The 21,986-nt window shown below is 35.9% G+C and overlaps 1 protein-coding gene across 4 annotated transcripts in view; it reads left to right on the top strand.

Annotated features, from left to right (window-relative positions):
• ERC2 (ELKS/RAB6-interacting/CAST family member 2) overlaps nucleotides 1-21,986 on the top strand; it is a 419,948-nt gene that overhangs the window by 304,083 nt on the left and 93,879 nt on the right. For 3 of the 4 annotated variants that reach the window (XR_011154642.1, XR_011154644.1, XR_011154643.1), the window contains one exon: nucleotides 5,914-5,979. Coding sequence is in view for 1 of the 4 variants with exons in the window: in XM_069027749.1 (XP_068883850.1) it covers nucleotides 5,914-5,940 (27 nt within the window). In the remaining 3 variants the exon portion in view is untranslated. Of the gene's footprint in view, nucleotides 1-5,913; nucleotides 5,980-6,655; nucleotides 6,672-21,986 lie in introns of those variants that run through there. The other variant, XM_069027749.1, reaches the window with a different exon arrangement.

The following is a 21,986-nucleotide window of genomic DNA, read 5'->3' as shown; positions in this document are numbered from 1 at the left end:
TTGATTTTAAACCAACTATACACAAGTAGAACAAATGGTGAGATGGGTTTTAAGGCCATTTTCATAGTTGGGTTATGCATGGTCACTTGTGACCCCTTCTGTTATGGATAACTTTGAAAATAGACCTCTGGCATAAATATATATTGCTGAAGCAATTTTTAAGATTTATTCAGCTTTTTGAATATACAAATGAAACAAAAAATAAAGACCTTTTAAAGCCCTATGTACCAAACACTTAAATTAATCCACTGCTAGTCTTTCCACTTTTTAGCTACAGGCTCAGTTCTTCAAATCATTCATGCACAAAACTATTCTGTAGTCAATTGTTCTGTGCATGGAGAGGTCATGTGATTAGTCCTCAGCTATGTTTGCTCCTAGAAACTGAGCAGCAGGTAAAACTCTCTCTAAGCTCTGAAAGATTCTGATTTTTAGACTAAGTTCTTGATTTCAAACAAATACTATTTCTTAGCAGGTAGATTTCAGTGTAAAAAGGGGAAATTAATACTTGTAAATGTAAGCATTTGCTGTACGTAGGAAAGTTTCAGAGTTCAGAGCCAGCAGTTACACATTTAATGAACCATTAGTAGCCATGGATAATAAGGAGAGCAGCATAAATCAGTCATCAGAAAGTTAGTTGCAGAGATGAGCAGGTTATCACTAGATTTATTTAACCCAAGTTAAGACATCATTTCTTAGCATGCAGCACATGAAAGGTAAATGTGATGAGCCTTGTCAGGAAGGGTCTCCTATTGTGGGAAGGGTACCAAAAAAGCTTAACTCATCAAGTTTTTCATGTTGCCTGTGTTGAGAAAGCTTTTGGCTAAAAGGAGATTAGGACCTTTTTTGCTTTTTTAAGAGTGGGTTTTATAAAGGTACTTGCATGCCACAAAAGTGTGGGGGATTGTGCTGTAACCAGATTTTATACACATATTTTTATGAGGTGGCCACAGAGTAATCCAGAGTTTTGCAGTCTTTGAGTGCACCTACATTGGGATTTTAGATCTGATCAAGAAGGCAGATTTGAATCAAATCCTCCTGCTCATTCCCACTTCTTGCACTGTGGTTTATATCCAGACGTGGTACTGGATTGGGCACCCCAAGTTCCTCTCTGATTCAACTTAAATGAAAGATGCATTCCAGGAGGTCCACCAACACTGTGAAATTGCTAAAGGGAATTCAGTTTTGGGTGAAATTAATTCAGAATACCCCCCAAGACAGGTGTATTGTACAGAGGAGACTCTCAGAACCATTGTAATGGCTGTAGATCTGTTGCTGTTGGAACACACTGCTAAATATGACCTCCTGCAGCTACTCTGTGTTCACCAGTAATCAAGAATATGCTACATGCAGAGTGGTTATGAATAGGATGATAATTTCTGGCATCTGATTATTAAAATTTTTTAGATAGACCTAATTGTGTAGACCATGATTAGAGTGCTCCTTTGTTTCTAACCTGCTGTGTAAGGTAGCCCCTGTTATCTGAAGGCCACTGCTGTCAAATTTGCTGCTGACACTGGTGAACCTTAGAGAATTGATGGCTGAGAAGTGTTCCTGCAAAGCTTGCATTGAGATACATTCCAATAACAAAATTGAAAATGTCTCTATACAAGCCTTCTACATCTGTGTGTAGTGTTTTGCAAGCACTGATCTTTAAGTTCCTCATTTTGCAGTATACTTTGAAGCTGTATTTGAGGTTTTGTGGCAATTGGATCAGAGCAGTAAATCGTATTTAGTGGCAGTGAATACTTCTTTTTAAGGTAGTAAGCAAATATGGTAAATAGCAGCAATAAATAAACAGAAATAAAAACAGAAATAAAAAAAAAAAAAAACAAAACAGAAAAACAGAAAAAAAAAAACCCAGAAATAAAAAAAAAGGACTAGCAAAAGGATGAAATAAAATCAATGAATTTATAATCTATTAATAGCCTTTGTGAAAAAGGCCTTGGTAGTATTTGAGATTATTCACTGTACTATAAATACAGGCCCAAATTAGATACTTGGATGTCAGTCCTAAATGTTCAAGGCATTCAATGTTCTAAACACTCTGAATTGATGAGAATTTTATATCAAGTGTGTGTACTAATTTCTCAATTCAAATGGCACCTCTGGAATTTTGGTTTTTTTCCTGTTTCGCTTGTCAGTAACTGAGATTTTGCTTTGCGGTTTTTGTCACTGAATTGCTGTTCTTGACCCTATAAAGCAATGATAGATCCAAGTTTAAAAAGCAGTTAATGTACACAAACATTAATGAAAAATTGCTTGATTGTAGTTTATTGTTTGAAAGAGCCATAGATTAATGATTCTGTAGGATACACACTGATATGAAAAACTAAGCATACTTCTGGCATCCTCTGTTCCAATATTAATAAATGATAAGGCATAACTGGAGCTTTCATTTTGCTTCACTGTGTGTCAAGAATGCAAAAATAAGTAGTGAACTTCATTTGTCTCAGAACTTCAGTGAAGAATTCTGTATTCTCTCTATTATCTGTTTGCACTGAGGCACTAAATCTTAGCTTCTTGATAGAATACTTCATTCATGAAACCGATCAAAATTACAGTCCTGGTTCTTATGTGCTTTTTATCCACTGCTTTTGGGTACTTGTTGCTATCCATACAGAAAAATTTGTAACTATAAGTTAGGATTTACACCAGTTGAGACTGGTTTTGAGATTGCTCTTAGTATTAAAAGTTTGAAATCTAGTGATGGTATTGTTTGTTTGTTAGTTTTTTTTATTATTTTTTTATTCAATTTTATGTCAAAACAGATCACTGTGCTTAATTTTATGAACTTTCTAATCAAAAAATTGGAAAATATGTAATAAATATTTTGTGTACTGGGTAAGGTAGATCATGGCACACACGTTCTCCTTGAAACAGGTGTGAGGAAAAAATGATGGAAGAGGATTTTTATTAATTGCAGCTGTTGAAGGTTAAGTGGACTGTGATCACAATCTGGGCATCTGAATAATTTCTTCATCAAATCTATAATTTTTAAAAATTAGTTTGAATATAATTAACTGTATCTTTTAGAGAGTGTCTAAGACTTGATATGAAATCTTCAAATCATCCAGAAACGATGAGTTACTGAAAAATGTGTCCTGTATTTGGAGTGTAACTACATCCTCTAAATCTCTATCTAGATTTTTTCTTTGTTAGAGAAAAGAGCTGTCTCCTTTTCTCTGTGTTAGTTAATAATGATCAGAAAATCTTTTAGTGTTTTCTGAGGGATCAGTTAGGTTGACGCTCTTGTTTCTCACTGCCAAGTTTATTTTTCAGTAATTTTCTAGCTGTTTCCTGATCTGGTTACAGTCTTTCAAATATTCACAAGAGTGTGACATGAGCACCAGATGTGTAATTCTCTTAATGGTCCTATGCTGCCATATAGAGATACAGCAAACATTCTGAGTTTTCTTTCTCTGCCTGTATTTGTCTTGGTAAATCCAAGATTGCACCACGTGTTCATTTCCACCATGACCTGTAAAGACCTTTTTGATGTCACTGTTTTCAGAAGCAGTTCCCTTTCTTCTGAGCCTGCCCTAATGTTTTCCTATTATGAAAGTGGATTCATGATTTCAGGCATATGTGTGTGTCTGATAACATTTATTCAGATAATTCCAAATCTGTTCACTTTTCCAAGAAGACTTTCCAGGCTTTTCTTTCAGATCATGGGAATATGGAACAAGTTTGGGATGAGAAAGATATCTGTGGATCCCCTTCCTTCTCCAGCAAACATTCATTCTGTGTAGAGATAATTTTTCTGACACTGTCATGTGGCACATAATCAAATGCCTTACAGAAATCTCAGCATATTATTTCAAAGCACTTACCTTATCAAAAAGAGTCTCTATGTAATTGGAAAAGATAGAAAGTTATTTTGACAGGACTGATACTCAATAAAGCCATGTTGATTGACATTAACTGAGCTCCAGCTTTTAATTTTTTGCTTATTGTATATCAGGATCAGTGTCAAACTGTATAGTCTTTAATTTCCCATAAAACTCTTTACAAATATTTGACAATATTTGATTTTTCAACTCTTCTAGAATTCTGCCAAAAGGAGATTGCACAAATAATTGAAGTAAAAATGATCATCTGCCTGTTTGAAGGATTGCAATGCTCTAAACAGCAAAGCAGCTGTGTGTAGTTAGGGGAGGAGTCACCTGGAAACCTATTGAGTTGTCCATTTTGTTGATTTCTTGCTGTTTTTAAGGATATCACCAAAGATTAACCTAATGCATTCTGTTAGTGAAATAGGATCAAACTACTCAGCGGAAAAGAAATCCTTCATTCTTTCTTCAGCCTTTACTCTGGTAAAAGTCTTGTCGACTTGAAAGTCAGTTCAATTAGGGCTAGTGGGCCTGACCAAGAGTGGCTCCTGCAGAATTCAGAGGGAATAACTTGTGTTTTCACAGAGGGAAACCCAGCTTATTGGAAGTTTTACAGAACCTGTCCCTTTGCTTCAAAAATAAATAAGGATATTCAGGCCTTACTGTGTCTTTGCTTTGTGGTGTATTTGTGCAGACCTTATAACTCAGATGTGTTCCAAGCTAACTGTAAAAAATTTACCCACATTTCTCCTGTGTTAAGTGATAGCTAAGTTTATAGTGGACTGTCAGATTTCTTTACTTAATTCAGCAACATGCAAGGCATCTATCTTAACATCTGGTTTTTAATAACAGTTGACATCTGGGAGCTCTTTTTTATTCCAAGAATGGGTTAGGAACAGTAGTGATACTGGCAGTGTATATTTTCAGGCTAAAATTCCTGTCCATTTCAATCATAATTAATTACCATTCATTTTATTTAGTTTTTAGATTTAATTAAGTGCCAGCAACATGTTACACCAGCTAACTTTCAAGGTTTTGAAATTATAGAATGTATTTTTTTTACTTTTCCAAAATATTGATAGGTGAATTTAAAGATATCTAAAATGATATGATTTTATTTTATTTTGAAATGCTGAGTTAAATGACAAACACTGTGCTGTGCACCTCTGTGTTCTAGAAGCTGTCACATCATTTGGCACAGTAGAACTATGAATAGAGACAGCTGTGCACATGCACATCTCTGTGTATAGATAAAGAGTCATTGTAAAATTTCAGTTTTAGTTAATGCATCTGGGGAACAACATTTCAAGCTCCTGGTTTAGTTCATGTTTTTTATTTTGTTTTTATTTTATTAAAATTAAAGTTTATTTTTATTATTAACTTCAAGTTTATAATACGTGTGAAGACTTTCCACTTTCAGCTTATCTACCATAAATTAATCCCTTTTTAAAACAAATTCAAGAAATTGTTATGAATTTTTGTATTTGTCATGAATGTTATTTATCACTAAAACTCTAAATAAATTAATAAACCTAATTTCAAAACTGGAAAAAAGGGGAATAACTACTTAGTACTATTCAAAAATGTGCAGTGTTTAACATTTGTTGAAAAGATAAATTTAATTGGTAGCATGCTGCAAAAGTGTACTTTGCTAATAGATTTTTTGGTTATTCAGCAGTTTGTGTCTTGTAACAGAATGTAAGACAATTTGATTAATTTTTTTGCTTACTTAAAAGCTTTGATCTTTTCTTTGCTGTTAATGTTGGTTTGAATTGCATGCAATTAAAAAATAGATAATCTTTTAATATTTAATCTTTTAATCATCTTCCTACGCACTGTTTGAACTGGGAGGGAAAAATTTCTACGTCACTGTTGTTGTTTTTTTGGTTGCTATAGGTGCAGATTTTTGTATATGTAACACAAGCTTGTTCAGTTGTTTTCACTGGCTTATATTAGAAAAAAAAAGTCATGTTTTTAACAGCCATGAAAATTATATTTTATATGTACCAATGTAACTAACCTCTCTTTCTTTCATTCCAATGCCAACACCTTCTCTGTGCATCTCCCAATGCCTGGCACCCAGGATGATGAGGAGGGCATATGGGCATAGCCGTTCCTATAAACCAAAGTTCCAGTTTTGTTTTGAGGGGTGAGAAACTCTCTTTTCTCTCTTTTTCAAGTTTGAGTCTAATTGGTGTGGGGTTTTTTTATACACTGCATGGAGCTGTGTGTTTCTTGACAAGTGTGTTTGTGAATGCTGTAAAGATGTTTTCTTATATGCAGTGAAAAATGAGAAACTGTGTCTAGAGGTTTAATGGTGTAGTGGTTTAGTTTTTTCATAATTTATTGTGGCTAAAGGTGTAGGTGGGTACAAAACTTTAAAAGACATCTATTTTTATCTGTCTAAATAATTTTCTTTTCTTCAGTAGGTAAGTTCTTTAAACTAGTATTAATTTGCTATATGATCTCAAAAATCCCTGTATGAGCACTGTAGTATCTTTGCAGAATGTGTATGAAAGTTTGATACTTAAGAAATTTTGCCACAGATTGAGCATGCAGTTTCACTCAAACAGAATTTATGATATGCATGGAAAAACATGAGACTACCTCTTAAGCTGAAATGTTTTAGTGAAATTTTAAAATAAGCAGCAGATGTTTAATAAGGAAAGTGTAATCTCTGTGCAATACATGCTCTTTGCCTGAAATATTATGATGGAGTAACATCCATACAATAATTTCCTTGTGATATTCAAGAGTACAAAGTGCAGCTTATATTGTTTGTCTCTTAAATTATGAGTAACTACTGTATTGTCATCATGTGTCAGGTACTGGTTTGTGCATATCCACTTGTTTGGGGCTGGCCTTTGAAACTGTGGGTAATTTGTAGCTCAAGATCACCGTGGTCTCAACACTGCTGAGGACACCAGGCTTTGGTGGATTGCTGGTAGAAAATGTTGCTCACTACGTCTTACAGGAATAATTTCATTTACTGCAATGGGCCTGTTCAGAGGAGAAAAATCTACTCACATAAGTAAAGATTAATATCTTACTAAAGCTTCCACACATTATATTGCTTTTGGCATTTTACCGTTCTTCCTCTCACACTCTCTCCTATTTTCATAACAAGTAGTATGGTTGAGGGAAATCAAATCCCTCAGTCAAGTGAGTGTATATTAAAACACAACAATAATATAATTAAATTGGGTGTATATCTATCTTATTTAGAAAAGCTTCTGTGTATTTGTTTTGTTACTGCAGACATCTATCAAAAACTCATTGTGAGCGTGAAGAAAACAAGACGCCCAATGAGAATGAACATGAGGAATATATTTTGTTGGAGAGGAAAATGGAATAGAAACAATTTAATTTTTAAAGTATTTCAACTGAAAGAATGTGGGTTTCTATTAAAAAAACTTCACCTTACTGTTTTATACTTTTTATATTTGCCATAACTTGTAGTTTTACAGTTTAAATTATTTAAACTATAATGCATTTCCATTGCAACATGGAACATGTTTATGAACCAAAGCATATTTTTTCCCTTTTGGAGTCTCAAAACCACATTTGATTTAGTTTAAGAAAATTTGTGCACAAAGAATATAATGATTTTGAAAGCTGACTGGCAAGAGACTTAGGGAATATTTATTTAGCATTTATTAGAGCAGTGTAAAATAGATTATATGCTTTTGAATTGGAGTTGATTTTTCTTTAAGAGGTTTTTTTTTCCTACAAAACAGAAAGTGCCTGGTATACCAAAACATGTAGCTTCTGAATTTGCTTTGTTCCGAGACTAATTGTTATGATTGATTTATGCAATCAAAGCTTTTCCAGAGGCCATGAGGTGGGACTCTGCCTCAGTAAAGATAGTGCAGGCTGGTCCTCTAATTATTTTTAAAAAGTAGTTAGTTAAAAATAAGTGAACTCCCTTTAAACTTTATCACTTTGGTGCTGAACTACTACACAGGAGTGACAGGAAATGCTGGTGGAGATGCAGAGTGGCAGGATGAGAAAGTGTTGTAAGGTTATAGAGAGCTGGTTACTCATTAAGGAACAGACAGGGTGTTCAGGGAAATCTCACTGGCCAGCCCATTTGGTAGCAAATGTAGCTGCAGTGCTCAAGTCTTGTTAGAAACAGGATCCTTTCCCCTCTCCTCACCCTTACAGAGGAAAAAAAAAAGAACGAAAATCATGAGGTGATGATAAGTTTTAAGAATTAAGCCTATATAGCAATCTGTCATGGGTAACTGAAGCCATGTGACCTTCAGAAAATATGTTTTGTGGCACAGCTGAGGAGTGCAGGTAGAACACAAGTGCTTGTTTTCCCTTTCCAGTTCCAACCACTGAAGTGCAGCAGACACTGGAAAAACAGTTTTGACTTTGCCACAAGCTGTCCATGTGTGTGTAAGAGAGCTCAACACAAAACCTGTTTGTACAGTATTTTGTTTGTACAGTACTATAGACTTCATTCTGTGTCAGATGGGAAGTAGATCAGATGTTTTAAAAGATGCTGAGGAGTGTTTGGACAAATTTATTGTCTGTTACATCCTCAGAACAGGGTTACCTTCACACGTGAAACAAAGAGCAACTGAAGCCTGTGCCTGGCAGCAGCTGAGGTCTAGTGCTTTTGAAAATAGGATCATAAAGCTAGTCTGCTAAATTTGGATTTAGGAGCAGCCCATAAAGTCTGTTAATTTAAAATTTGGCCTTAATAGATACTGTGTAGGCATTCTTCAGGAGGCATCAGTGCCATTCAGCAAAAGACTCCTTCAAAGCAGAAATTGTCTGCAACATGGATGAAAGAATATTGCCCAGGCAAATAATCACTGTTCACTTCTAACTATTGGATGTGTTTCATGTGCTTCAGGGAGGAGGAGGAGAAGGCTGTTACAAAACAAATGTGATGTGTCTTTGCTGAGATGTGGTGAACAGTTCTCTCTCAAGATGTTCTTGCTAACAGCAGTGCAAAGCACAACAAAATTTTGTCATGTTGCTATATAAGGATATGTTTAAAGACATTAACTATTAGCTATTGTTCTGCTTTTTGTTTTCATTAATTCAAGTTATGACTTTGGTAAATTATTTTTCTTTTTGTTCGGGTATTCTGTTTAGCCTGTTTAGGAAAAAACACGTTAACCTTGAAATGAGCATCAGTATCATGCAAGGCAAGGGAAAAATAAGGAGCATGACTGTTTGCAGTGTTCATTTTAATTTTCTCATTGAGTGTGTGAATACCAGCTCTATGCTTAATTAGAAAAATGGGTGTTGCTACATAGACTGGAGCCCAAAGGCATTTTGGATTTGTGAACTTTTAGGCATGGTTGTTGTTTTACTGTAACTTAGTTTTTCCTAAACAAAAGGAGGAACCTCCCAAGCAATGTTTGTTTTGCAAATGGACAGATTTGTGACTAGTCTTTATTCTTGTTAAAATACTTTAATTCTTAATGGAAGACATTTATAGCTTTTATTTTTATCTGGACATTTTATATTAGTTAAAGAAAAGTTACCTTTCTTTTCTTCTTGAAGATTTCATTACTACTGCTAATATTTTTGGGTATTAATTGCTCACTGCTGGAGTCAGAGGGTTTTCATTAAAAGTAGGAATTTTTTTAGCTGTATGTATTTGGTTACATTTTATTGATTATATACTGGAAATGTATCAGTGACTTGACATGAGAGTTAAGGCTGGAAGTTGAAGCCCTGGGCCTGTTAGAGTTAATGAAAGCCCTGTTATTTATTTCAGTACTGTTCAGTTTTCACTCAGAGCAGTTTCTCCCTTTTGATTGTTCTATTCATCGTAGAAAAGCACCTGTGCATATACACAAATGTATTCTCAAAATTATTTGTATGAACTAGATGTTCTTTAATTTGACAGGCATTTATCTCATCTTAAATGTATTTATGAGACACCAAACCATCCTCATGTCTAGCTGTAGAAATGTATTATATAAATTCAATAGTTTTTTGTCTGTCACTTCTATTTCAGCTGTGTGAGTCAGACCATTCTGCCTGAACTTTGGCCTCAGCTTTTTCATTGCAGGTGCAGAAGGTGTACAAAAAAAAGAAAATGTAGTGGATGAACTGAACTTGAAAGCTTTTGATGTAGTCAGTCTGAAGACAACAATCACAGGGCCTACCATCATCATCAGTCGTGCTCTTTTATACTCTTCCATAGTAAAAATAAATAACATACCAGAGCAATTTTAAACACTGTAGAAAGTGAGAAAAGGCTGTGTGTGTTTTCACAGCTTTCATCTTTGTTTTGAAATACTATGGTTGCTGTAAACTGGAGTAGTTAATTGCTGATTTCACACAAGTAATCAAATAATCTAGCTGTTTAAAATATGAAGCTAAGCTGACATCTTGAAAAGAAGTAGCAAAAATCTGCTCTAAAGATGTGAATTCAATGATGAATTGCATTGTGTTGGATTTCACTTCTACAAATTATCACGTGAATATGTGAAATTGCTATTATTTTATTTGTCTTGAAAACAGTTTCAAAGAGTTGTTGGTGAATATTAGGGTATGTGAATGTGGTACTGCCTGCAGAACATTCTGATTGTTTGGAAGCAGAATTACCTCCTGACCTAATCAAAGGTTATATGATATAAACTTTTAAATGTAAGATTTTGCAATTGAATACTAAAAGATGGAAAACCCCAGCTTTAAATAAATTGGATTTATGTAAATTGCTCTGGGAAACTTATGGAAATATACAAGAGAAAATGTACATCAAAGTAGCGAAAATATATACCTAATTAAAGTCTCCTAGTATCTATTTTTAGTATTCTATTAGTTACAATGCTATAATGCCACTTTGAAAGTAAGAAAAAAAAGTAAGAAAACCTCCCTGTGCTGACCTATGTAACACCAATGAAATACCAGTTGTCGTTGCATTTGTCTCCTGGTTTCCTCAAGGAAAACCTCTGATAGGTGATGACTGCTGTCAGAGATAGCCAGTCCTACCAAGCCTGGAGCCAGTTTGGAGTCACATCCACACTGCCTCTTATGCTTTCTGCTCTTCTGGCACTGGTTTCTGAAGCAAATTTTCAGATCTTGCACCTTCAGAAATGGAAACACATCTTCAGGGAGTGGTGTCTAGAACTGAACTGAGGGAGGTGTGGGTGCAAAGAAACAAATAAACAGAACCTTTGGCTGTTCCAGCAGGTGTCCTTGCATACTCCTCTCCTTTTTCTGACAGAGTAAAGGCATTGGGAATGATGTGATTGTCTTGTGTATGAGCCTTAAATCAGTGGCTGAAACAAGATAATTTATGAATAATTCTACAACAGAGTAAAAATGCAGAAATCTAAGAAAAATATTTGTTCATGTGATTTAATTAAGTTCAGTAATCAGCATCTTAGGAACATTGTTTTGACAATATTAAGCTATTTGTATACTTGTGCTCTAGTAGTAAATATTAATGTAGTAGATTAGAAATAGCTAAGAAATGCCTGTTAATATTTCTGATTTCACTATACTGTCCCACTCTAATGAATCATCTGTTTTGGCATCAATATTCTCACTTGTTAAAAAAAATCTCGTGTGCTAATTGCTCATTTTAAATTGTGATGGAGTGTCCCTGCATATCAAAAATGGCAGAGCCTTGCTGTTTCATTTTATTTGTTTTGATCTTTGCTTTATAGACAATTAACCAGTGAAAATGTGTATAGGTCTGTTTTCCAGAAGAGCCCTGATGATTTCACTGGTCCCCTCCTGGAGCCTTTCAGCACATCTGGCTGGCCAGACCATGAGCTCTTCTTCAGCTTGGCTCTGAGTCCTACCAAAGTCAGCCAAGCTAGCTAAACAGTTTATGTAGTAGTTTTATTTTAAACCAGATCTTTTTGACTAAAATGAGCAGGCTACTCGTTTGAACAGCATTACTGGAGGATTAGAAGAGGTCATAGTCTTACAGGGGAAAGGGATGAGAAGCTGGAATCCTTCCACAGCACACCTGAATGTGGGTGAGGAAATCTGTCCCCAGCCTAAGCCACGCAGCTGTGCCAGCTGAGGATGGTATTGCCACCCACCATTACCCACTTACTGCTGTTCTTCTGCTGAGATTGTAACCTCCCAGATCCATCAGCAGAAGAAATCAATCCCTTATCAACTGCACTCCAGGTTAGCATAGGCAGTGATGAGTAGCCACTCATCAGGGCAGCCTGGCTGTCATTGCCTGGTGTGGATAAGAGAGCACGTGGAGCAGTGATAAGCTCCAGCTGATGGCAGGGCCAGAGCAGCCAGTGGCACTAACATCTTCATCATGAAGAAAAGCTTCATCTGGAAGAGAATTATATCCATAAGTTAAAAACAAAAGGACCCTTCCTGAAATCACTTTATCTTCAAAGACTCTAGCACCAATTTAGGTAATCAGGTTATTAAAATAATTTCAATTTATCCAGTGCAGTTTTCTTGTTGAACTAATCAGAATCAGAAACTCATTGTTCATTTTGCAGATAGACATATTTCTGCCAGATGCAAGCATGGAGATCAGTAATAAATGATATTTTCCGTGGAGCTATAATTTTGGAGAGTAAATCTGTGTTACATTTTAGGAAAACTAGTTCTTGCTTCTTTTTTGGTTGGGATTTTTTGATAAATCTTGCAACAAGCTTTTTCTGAGCTAGTTATAGTAATAATATGATTAATTTTCTCGCACATGGTTCTGGGGCCTTGAAATTAGGTGATAAATCTCAAACAAAGCTGGAAGCTTACAAATGGCTACTGTTCCTGATGTGGCTGAGGCCTAAATCTGAGTTTGCTGGAGCCATCAAAGCAGCACAGGCACATTTTTTGTGTTGTGTCTTACATCTGCTGACCTGGCCTGCTTGTGAGCTTTTCATGAGGATTCATTTTAGCCCTAAGAATATGGAGAGGGTCGAATGTAAACACTGAGGTAAGTTTTTAATGATTTAGGAATTCTGTTATCTAACGTGATTTTGATTATGGCAGTTAGAGGCTTTAGGTCTGACTTAGGTTGGTTCTATAGGCCTGTAGGAATTTATACCTGTGTAAGTAATAACAGATTCCAACATTCTGATTGAACTGAGTTGTGTTCAAGCCTTCTGCACTGAAAGTGCTATAAGATTGCCTTTATGTTTTTTCAAAGTAATTGAGTATTATGTCCTTACCTGCATTAATTGCAGGGCAAAAAACTGATAAAGGTTTCTTGTCTTCAATGTTATGCTGCTGAAAGAAGTTTTTTTTTACCAAGTTTCTAAATTCTCTTCTGTGCCTTACTCTATGTTGCAGCTGTGATATAAATCTGCGATTAGATTTAATGAAAACATAACTCCTTATCCACCCTATTTAACTTACCCACACTCATACTATGTCTGAGACTGACAAAATTGTCGAGAAATTTATGTAGATCCTGCAGCACTTATTTGAAAAATAATTAAGAATGGTAGGACATTTTTAAAAAGAACTTTTAAAACTGCTTGAACTTTAGGTGCTTTTCTTCACCAGATTTCTGTACTGAACCACATTCAGCTTTTAATCCATCTATTATACAATTAATCTTCTAAGAAATCTTACTCTTCATTTGTAAATTTGCCTTATTTCCAAAGTCAGTGGCAGAAAATTTAATAAGAAACTGTTGTATTGTTGTTTTATAATTGACACAAGCTATTTCACAGTTGCAGTGTTTCAAATCTCTTTACCTTGAGGCTTATAATCTATTTCCACTGTGTAATTAATAGATGGAAGCATATTTAGAACTAGAATGACTCTTCATTTTAAGGAAAATGAATAATCCTCAAAAATATCTGCTAGTAGTAATAGTTCTTAGAATTGAACCTGTCAACCAAAAAAGCCTGCAGCTGATTGCAAGTGAGAAAAGAGCCCATTCTCAGAGAACTAATTCCTTTTTTTTTTTTCAGTTATCTCTTTTACTTAATAAGTTTTCTAATTTTTAATTAGAAGAAGTGAATACAACTTGTTCAAAAATTGTCTTCAGATACCTTTTCTTTTGGTTTTGTGGGAAAGAGAGGGCTTACTATGAAAACTACTGAAGTTGTGTGTGAATCCTCCACAGATTCAGTCTTACTGCTTGAAGGAAGTTCGAAAAGTTTTATCTGGAAATAGTCCTTCAGTATAAAAATCAGAAGAAAATCAGAACCTTTTCTTTCCCTCTTGAAAGCAGTGTAGCTCCAAAAATGTACTTTAAACAAGCTGAGTGAGAAACCCCTGCCTTAGTTACAGAAAAAAGATACAGTACAGAGAAAAAAACATGAGCTCTGGCTTTGACTGCTGTTAGCACCAAGACAAAATGAATACTGTCAACTGTACTTTTACCAATGTGCTCTGTTTTTCCTTGAGGATTGATAGGTATAAATGTACTGATTCTCTCCTCGAGCCTGTCCGTCAAACTTTGATCTGATGCTGAAGTGTTCAAAAGCTTCATGCATTGCAGGGTTTCAGCAAACTTGATCTTACAGGTTTAACTTAAATATTGTTTCCATTTTGAAGTCTGTCATATGGGTGTACCACAAAGAGTGTTTGGTTTTAGCCCTGATGTCTTGAGTGGTGGTATGCAGCAAGTAACAGAATACTTGGAATAAAGAAAAATCCTGAAATGAATCCCTCCAGCTATGGGCCAGTTGAGAGTGAGAGAGACAGGATGTAAAGTAAAACCAGTATGTCTCCCTTTGATCAAAGGATAGATTCCCCACCACCACCCAGCAGGTGATTAACACATCAGTACATTCTCCCCTAAATGGGTGGAGGGACAAAGCTGAGTATCTGCTTAGCACCCATAAAGCAAACTTCAGTTAATAACTGATGTTAGAAATATTTCAAATGCTGTCTTTGTGCATTCAGATTCATGGTTTTATGTGATCTGATGCATGTAAGGGCTACTAAATTGTCTTAGAATATGAACTTCTCTAAAGGAAGAATTGCTAAGCACCTTATGAAACTGCATTTTTATTTTCAGAAAAAAAAGCTCTTCCCACATGTGAGTGGTTGCATATTTTTCATTTGTGTATGCTTTCTATATTTTGAAAAATTCATTAATAATCAACTGCACCCTGAGTCTGGAGTATGGTGCAACAGCCCTGCAGGGTGTGGTGGTACATGGTTTTTTACATAAAAGCTGCTCAGAAACAGACTTGACCAGCTGGAAGATCTGAAAGCCACAGACTGTTTTTACTTCAGAAGTAATGACAGTGGGTGCTCCAATTTTTTTTTTTTCTGAAACTGTTATACTGGGTTTAGAAATCTTTGTTTTCTCATGGTTTCATCATATTTTATTTATTAAGTGCCAAATACATGTTTGTTGAAGAGGAAGAATGTAGCACATGAAGCTTCCACTGCCCTGGAGAATTTACAACGCAGCAACACATTTATTTCAGTAAACTCTGTCATTGTCCTGCTGACTTTTGCAGGACAAGATTTCACACCAGAACTTTTGGAGAGAATGTCAGCTATGCTGTTCTCATTTTCATGATTTTGACTCTCTTTGCAGTATCAATCAGAATGCAATGACCAAAATCTATATATAACACACATTTGCTGTATTCTACTCTGAGCATGATAGAAAAGTCTTTTCAATGAGTGTCTTTTTAATAAGTAGCCTCACTTGAGTTGCCTGATGGAACATAATCTGAAGAAAAAATGTATTAAGAATGAATTTTAGCACAAATATTTTTACGTGAAGGATAATCAAACCATCAGTCACCAAACAGGATCTAGCACAGACCATCATTCAGAGACCAGTTAGCTAATTGCTAATCCCAGTTGTTTCTTTTTTTTTCATAATTTTATTGTGTGAGATCAAATGTAGGCATACATATGACACAGATGGCTTTTACTAGGATCCTGCAGACACTAATTAAAGTATTTATCCTGTTGCTTAAGAGCTCTACATTTTTTTAATATCATGATGGAATTTTTGAAACAGAGAGGGATCCATTGCCAGATTCTAAACCAACATGGAATAAATAAATCTAAAATCAAAAAGGATGCAAATATTCCAGAAATCAAGTGTGGGGGTGGTCTTCTAGAAAATAAAGCTCCCAAATCTATGAAAGCTGCACTGGTTATTGGCTTTGTTGCAAGACTACACTGTGGTTGGTCCAAATTGTGTGCCTTGACATTAGTCTTACAATGCAATTTTAGCAAGCTTCAGTATAAGAAAAATATTGTTTATCAGCCAATCACTTTTCCTTTGATTAAAAACAATAGTTGGAATATAAAACCTCCAAATCTGCAGGATAGGTGTTTGACAAATTAATTTAATTTAATAGGATGGACTAACACTGGTTTAAAATGTTATTTACATATTGTTTTTCTACATTCTTCCCAGAAGTGGGGGGTAGAGTGTGCAGAGTTTGCAAGAACAAATTCGTCTCTTGTCAAATGTTTCCAAGACTGATGGTCAGGTAGTTCCAACAGTGTAGTTTTTAAATGATGACAGATAAAGGCTTTGTGGCAAGGTGAAAACAAGTGCTGAGAATCAGAATGATTTATTCTGTGTCTTTGGGGGCTTTTTTAATAGTAGAAAAACTGCTTTCTTCTTCAGTGCCCAGTTTTATGTTGCATTATGATTTTAGCTCGAGACCCCATCTTTTGTGACGCACTGCTCAAAGCCATGTCACGATACAGCTTTGACAAAGCATCACCAATCGTGAGTGCAGCCCTGGCTGCCAATTAATGGGCCCTGAGCAGGTCAGCTCTGTCCTGAATATCCCGGGGCTGAATTCTTGTTTGCATTTCCTTTACAGAAAGCCTGCGGTTGTTATTACACCTGCTGGTGTTCAGTGTCACTGACCTCTCACCTAAAGCACGATCAGGTGCTCTTTTTTAACAGGCAATCTGGCATCCAGCCTACTTCAATTAGGTTCATTTGTCATGTACTCCTATCTGCCAGCAAGCAAACTGGGGAAAAAGAGGTCAAAGTAGGGATTTTTCAAATGTAAATGTTTCCTGCAAGCTGCTGTTGAAACTTAGACATGTCATTCAAAATGCGTGTTGCTGCCTGCCCGCTCGCTCAGCAGACGAATTGTCTTTTAGGAGAGCTTGCTTTTCTCAGTGTCTTTGCAAGTGTTGTCTGGGGTTGTTGCATGCATATTCCTATTGCCAAGTATTGTGGCAGGCAATAAATAAATCACTGTATTTAAAGCATATTTCACCCAGATGCTGCTTTGAAATACCGAATGAAAATTCGGGGGGGGTGGGGGGGAGTTTTAAACCACTAGCAGGAAGTGGGGTCATGCAAAAGTATCCCAGTGTCTTGTTACAACCAGTGCTGTTTTTATATGGGATGTGTTCAAATTTATATTAAAGTATGGTATTAAATCTGCATTTTAGCTTTTAAAAATGTTGTCCCCCTTTATGGTTTGGGGTTTTTTTTACTTGGTTTTGGTCTTTGGCTTTTAGGTTTCTTTTGCTAATTTAGTCCCTAGGGCCACCCCATGAGTTACATGGTAGGCATTTCTGGTACTAGATGATCTTTTAAAACTTAGTGATAGTTAGTGTCCTGAAGAATTTTGTGGATTCTGTGAAATTACTAAATGTTTCAATGTCTGTGACAACACTACAGCTTGTATAAGGTAGTGGTCCTTGAATCAAAATTACTGCAGGAAGATGCTGCTATCCCCAGGAACTGAAGGGTGATGAGGTAGTGTGGGATATGCCCAGCTGTAATAAGGTAGCAGAAAATATTCTTCCTGCCTTAGAGAATAATATTTCTTTTTGGTTTTGCCATTCTTATAAAGGAACTGAAACTTCATCAAAGAACTATACAGTTGTGCTTGGATCAAGATTTAGCAATTTTGGCTAAATAATGTGCTGGCTTTTTTGTTCTGCTTTTTCATTCCCACTGCTTGTAGTGGGGAGTAAGGGTTTGGCCTGGTGAGATGGGAGTGAGAAGGAAGAGATTGGTTGTGAAGTTGGGAATTGGCTTTCTGGGAATGCAGATTGAGAATAAGAGCCTTCTCCAAACCTGTGATTTTTGTATGTGATTAAGAGACACACCTGCAGTCCTGAGTGTGTTTTGAGCAGGGGGAAGTAGGAAGGAGCTGGAGAACTGGGTTAAGTTTTAGCACAAGGGCAGGGCGTAGTTTGTTTTGGCAGGATTGAAGTTCTGAGATGGAGTGAAAAGGTAAATGGCAAAACAGGTTATTTGGGTTATGTCCAATGAAAGGGGTAGGTAAACTGTGTGCTAAGAGCATTAGGGGTAGAATTAGGATACAGAGAGAACAGCAAAGGACTGAGAAATAGAAAAATAGCCATAATTTCTTTCAACTCTTCAAGTTATTCTTTGGTGGATTTCCCCCATCATTCTTCTGAATTCCTTTTGTTTCTATTTTCTCTTATTTTCCTTTTCTCATGTTCTTTCCCCCTTATCTTTGGATAATCTCACTTGAAAATACAATTTATTTATTGTGTCTTTGCTATACTTCATAATCTGCATTCCTACCCCATATCAAACTTTTCTCTCCCAATTAAAAGCATGACTATTGCAACCTCAGGTATCCAGTTATTAATTTGAGGAAATATATGTAAAATAGATAATCTACCTTTTTGCTTCTATTTCCTTATTTCATAATTTAAGTTTTCTAATTGTTTGTTTTAATTAATTTGGTTAGATTCCCCAAATAGTAATAATTACCATAATTTGTAATTTACTTTTGCAGGTCTGTAAAATGAACAACACACAGCTGAAACCTCAAAGCAGGAAAGGAGAGGGAGGTGAGGTCTAGAACACAAAGGAGGAGGAGGAGGTTTTCCTCCTGCCTTTGTTTGGTCTGTGTAGTGCTAAAGCAGCTTTTGTTTTGATGATTACTTCAGGCTATGAATGTGAAAGCCCCTGCAGAAAACTGACTTTCAGAATAGAAAACAGTTGTTTTATTCATCACTAAAGGTAATAACTGACACATATAAACTGTCTGCTACTCTAGGTGAGTCACTATGCAAAAGTTTCAATACAAAATAAACTGCCTGGGATTTAGTATGGATGGAGATGTAGCATACACATCATCTTGCCAGCCCAAAGAAGGATCTTCTGAAAGGGTCTTCCAATTGAGTTAGACAATTTATATTGATTACGTTACTACAATAAAGCACAACAAAAACTATGTAGGCAGTAAGAAATACTCATAATTGACACAGTGACTTAAATTATCTTCAATCACATACAGAACAGAGCATAGAGAAAACAGTAGCTGAAGAACAGGTCAAATTTTAAGTAAAAAAGCCCCACAACTAACAATTGAACCAGTAGTGTTGTAACTGATATTGTTTGTTTCAGATACTTTTATTTGCTTTCGTGAGCTACCAATATCACATGAGCAGTGGGAACTTTTCTTCTTTCTTTGTGGCTTTTTGTCTGTTCTCACAAAAGCTCTACTCCCTCAGAAAAGACAAAAATATTGTTCTTTTGTTCTCCACATCTAACTGAAACTATACTGGAAAAAAACATACCTGATTTTTCTTCTTGTCAGATATCTAAATTCAGTGAGATAGGTAGGCTGCATTGGGTTTTGAATTTGTTTATTTTCTTAAGAATTGTCCATTAATGGATGGAGAATTCTGACATATATAATGGATTTAGAAATACACATGTACAATGCAGTTAGATATAGAACATAAAATACAACAGATAATAAGATTAGAGATTCGCTTTTATTACTCAATGAGTTTTTGAATTGACCCCCCCCCCCAACTTTTCAAAGTTAATAATACCCTGTCTTCTGTTTTCCACTTGGTGAGAGGAAGAATAAAGAGTTTGAAAAGTCTTCACATAATTTGACTAATTCTAAATAATTTTCAGGCACTAAGGAGTAATCAGGACAGGTGTAGGAAGTTGTATAGAAGATAAAGTCAATTGCTTTTTCCCTCAGTGTGGATGGAGCATCATTGACACTATGGTTTTCATTTCTAAGAGCCAGGGCCTTGTCAGCCAGCTGCCTTCTCTGCTGGTCTCTCCACTCTACAAAGAAAGTCAAGGGCTGCTGCTTGGCAGACTTTCAAGTCCACTCCAAATGCAGTTTAGTCATAGGAATCCATCCTACTGTTCTCCCTTCAAACAAGCAGATGCATCCTAATTTCTGTTTGTCTATTTTCCTGTAGAACATGAAGAAGAGATTTTAGAAAGAATCTGAAAATGGAGAGTGCACAGATTTACTCTAATGAGATCAGAAATGACTCAAGATTTTGGGTGTGTGGAAGAGAAAGAATTTTGGATCCTTATTGCCAATTTCCAAGGCAACTGCTGAAGTCAGTCATGAACACTTGTTCTCACTTTAGCAATTTCTGGCAGAGACAGTGTTGTATTGTATAGGACAGCTTGTATGATATCCAAAACAGGACAAAAATTTGGAAACAATAGAAGAATTTGGCACGTATTAATCTGTAGGGTGTGCACATAGTTTAGATAACTTTACGATGTGAAATCTCTGTGCTTAGAGTCAATAATCAAAAGCTTTACAGATTTAGCAGAAAGAATTCCATTTTAAAACAAAATTAACATGTCATAAAAAAATCTCAACATGAACCTGGAATGCAGTATGATGTAGTGCACCAGGGCTTACATGTCCAAATCCTTTTTTTGTCCCCTTTTCTGAACACAAAGGCCAGTGCACACATGCAGATTGAAAAAATGAATCAAATGTAAGTTAAGCATCAGTATGTTTGGTGCACGTAATTTCACATTTGTATTTGAAATATATTGATTTCCTTAAATTACTATGATATGTACCTTTACATTTATTATAATGTTTTTACAAACTGTCATTGACAGCAGATGAAGGGATCTCATGCTTGTATAAGTACTTATATACTCTTCTGATAGCTGCTTTTTTGCCACTTGACATCTACTAAATTTTCCTTTTCTTCTGATTTTCTTAAAATTGTGCACAATTTGCATTACTGTGGTGTAAGAGCTGTATCATGGTAAAGAACATGACCAAAATGCCCATACACCATCAAAGAATTCCCAATGCTAAAAAACTGTGAGAGGGTTTGATTCACCAGGTTTAAACTGTCTTTATGTCCAGGCAGAAATCAGCTCTACCAGATTCCAGATCAGGTCTGTAGTGTTTTCCCAAGGGTTTGCCACTTAGTAAAAAGGCAGCTTGTTGTGCAGAAGTCTTAAAAGTATAAACTCAGCTATTTTGGTTTTGTGGTTAGGACAGTGCTGTTTATTGAGTTTCCAGGTAAGAATCTGGTAGGTTATCTAGCACTCAATAAATTACAATATGGCCATTGAGCTAAAAAATCCCCAAGATACCTGCAGTGTCATCTCTAGGAATTAATCAACTGGTCAATCTGCTTATTTAAAACAATAATTCAAAAATTATAAGATGCCTTGTAGCACGACTTCCTGGTTCTATAAGGGCATTTTTGCATTTGCTTCCTATTTACAACAACTTCAAAGAAAACTCATTAATTGCCTGCACATATATGCTATGTTTTGTTGGGTTATTTTTATATTTGCAAGCACACTCTAAGTCCAAATTGTAAATATATTGTTCTAATTAGATTAGCAATTTCCTCATTATTTTGTTTTCTGAAAGCTTGAAGATTTGACATACATTGAAAAATAAATATATTAACATTTGAGGTTGCAAGGATGCATGTCATGGCTCTTTCTTTACTGATTAAGATATATTTTTAATGGACTATTTTATTATCCTGACATATTCAAGGAAGTCCAGATCTAAATTCCTTTGGCTGGTTGGCTTGACTCTCCTTCCATGGAGCAGTGGTGCCAATTTTTTTTATTCATTCTTATTTACACAGAGTGACTGGAAGCTTTCAGAGTCAATCATTCCAATCACTCATACCTGAGCTGAACCCACATGAATGCAAATCCATCTGGCATTTACCCATCCCGTTTAATTTGCATTTTGAGCTCTATGGGTTGCATGTTTCTTGCAGGCGTAGTCAAATAGTGTTTATTATTTTGTGAGACCAGCTTGACCAGCAGCATCCTCTGTGAGGCAGGGAAAGAGGGAAGGGCTTATAAAGGACACACTCAGCAGCAGTGCCCCAGCTGCTGTTCCTCCAGGGGTTAGGCAGAACATGTGTGTGCTGGAATAGGTGCTCCTGAATGTCCCTTTAGCTGCCTGTGTGGTGTGAGGGCCAGGGTGATGAGGCAGAGCGTGCCAGTGTTCCCCCCAAAAGGATTGAGTTGTTCATATTGGCAGGAAGTTT

Source organism: Aphelocoma coerulescens, chromosome 12 (assembly GCF_041296385.1).
Source record: "Aphelocoma coerulescens isolate FSJ_1873_10779 chromosome 12, UR_Acoe_1.0, whole genome shotgun sequence".
Taxonomy (NCBI): domain Eukaryota; kingdom Metazoa; phylum Chordata; class Aves; order Passeriformes; family Corvidae; genus Aphelocoma; species Aphelocoma coerulescens.
Note: the sequence above shows the minus strand (reverse complement) of the source record. Positions and strands in the feature narration are given on the sequence as shown.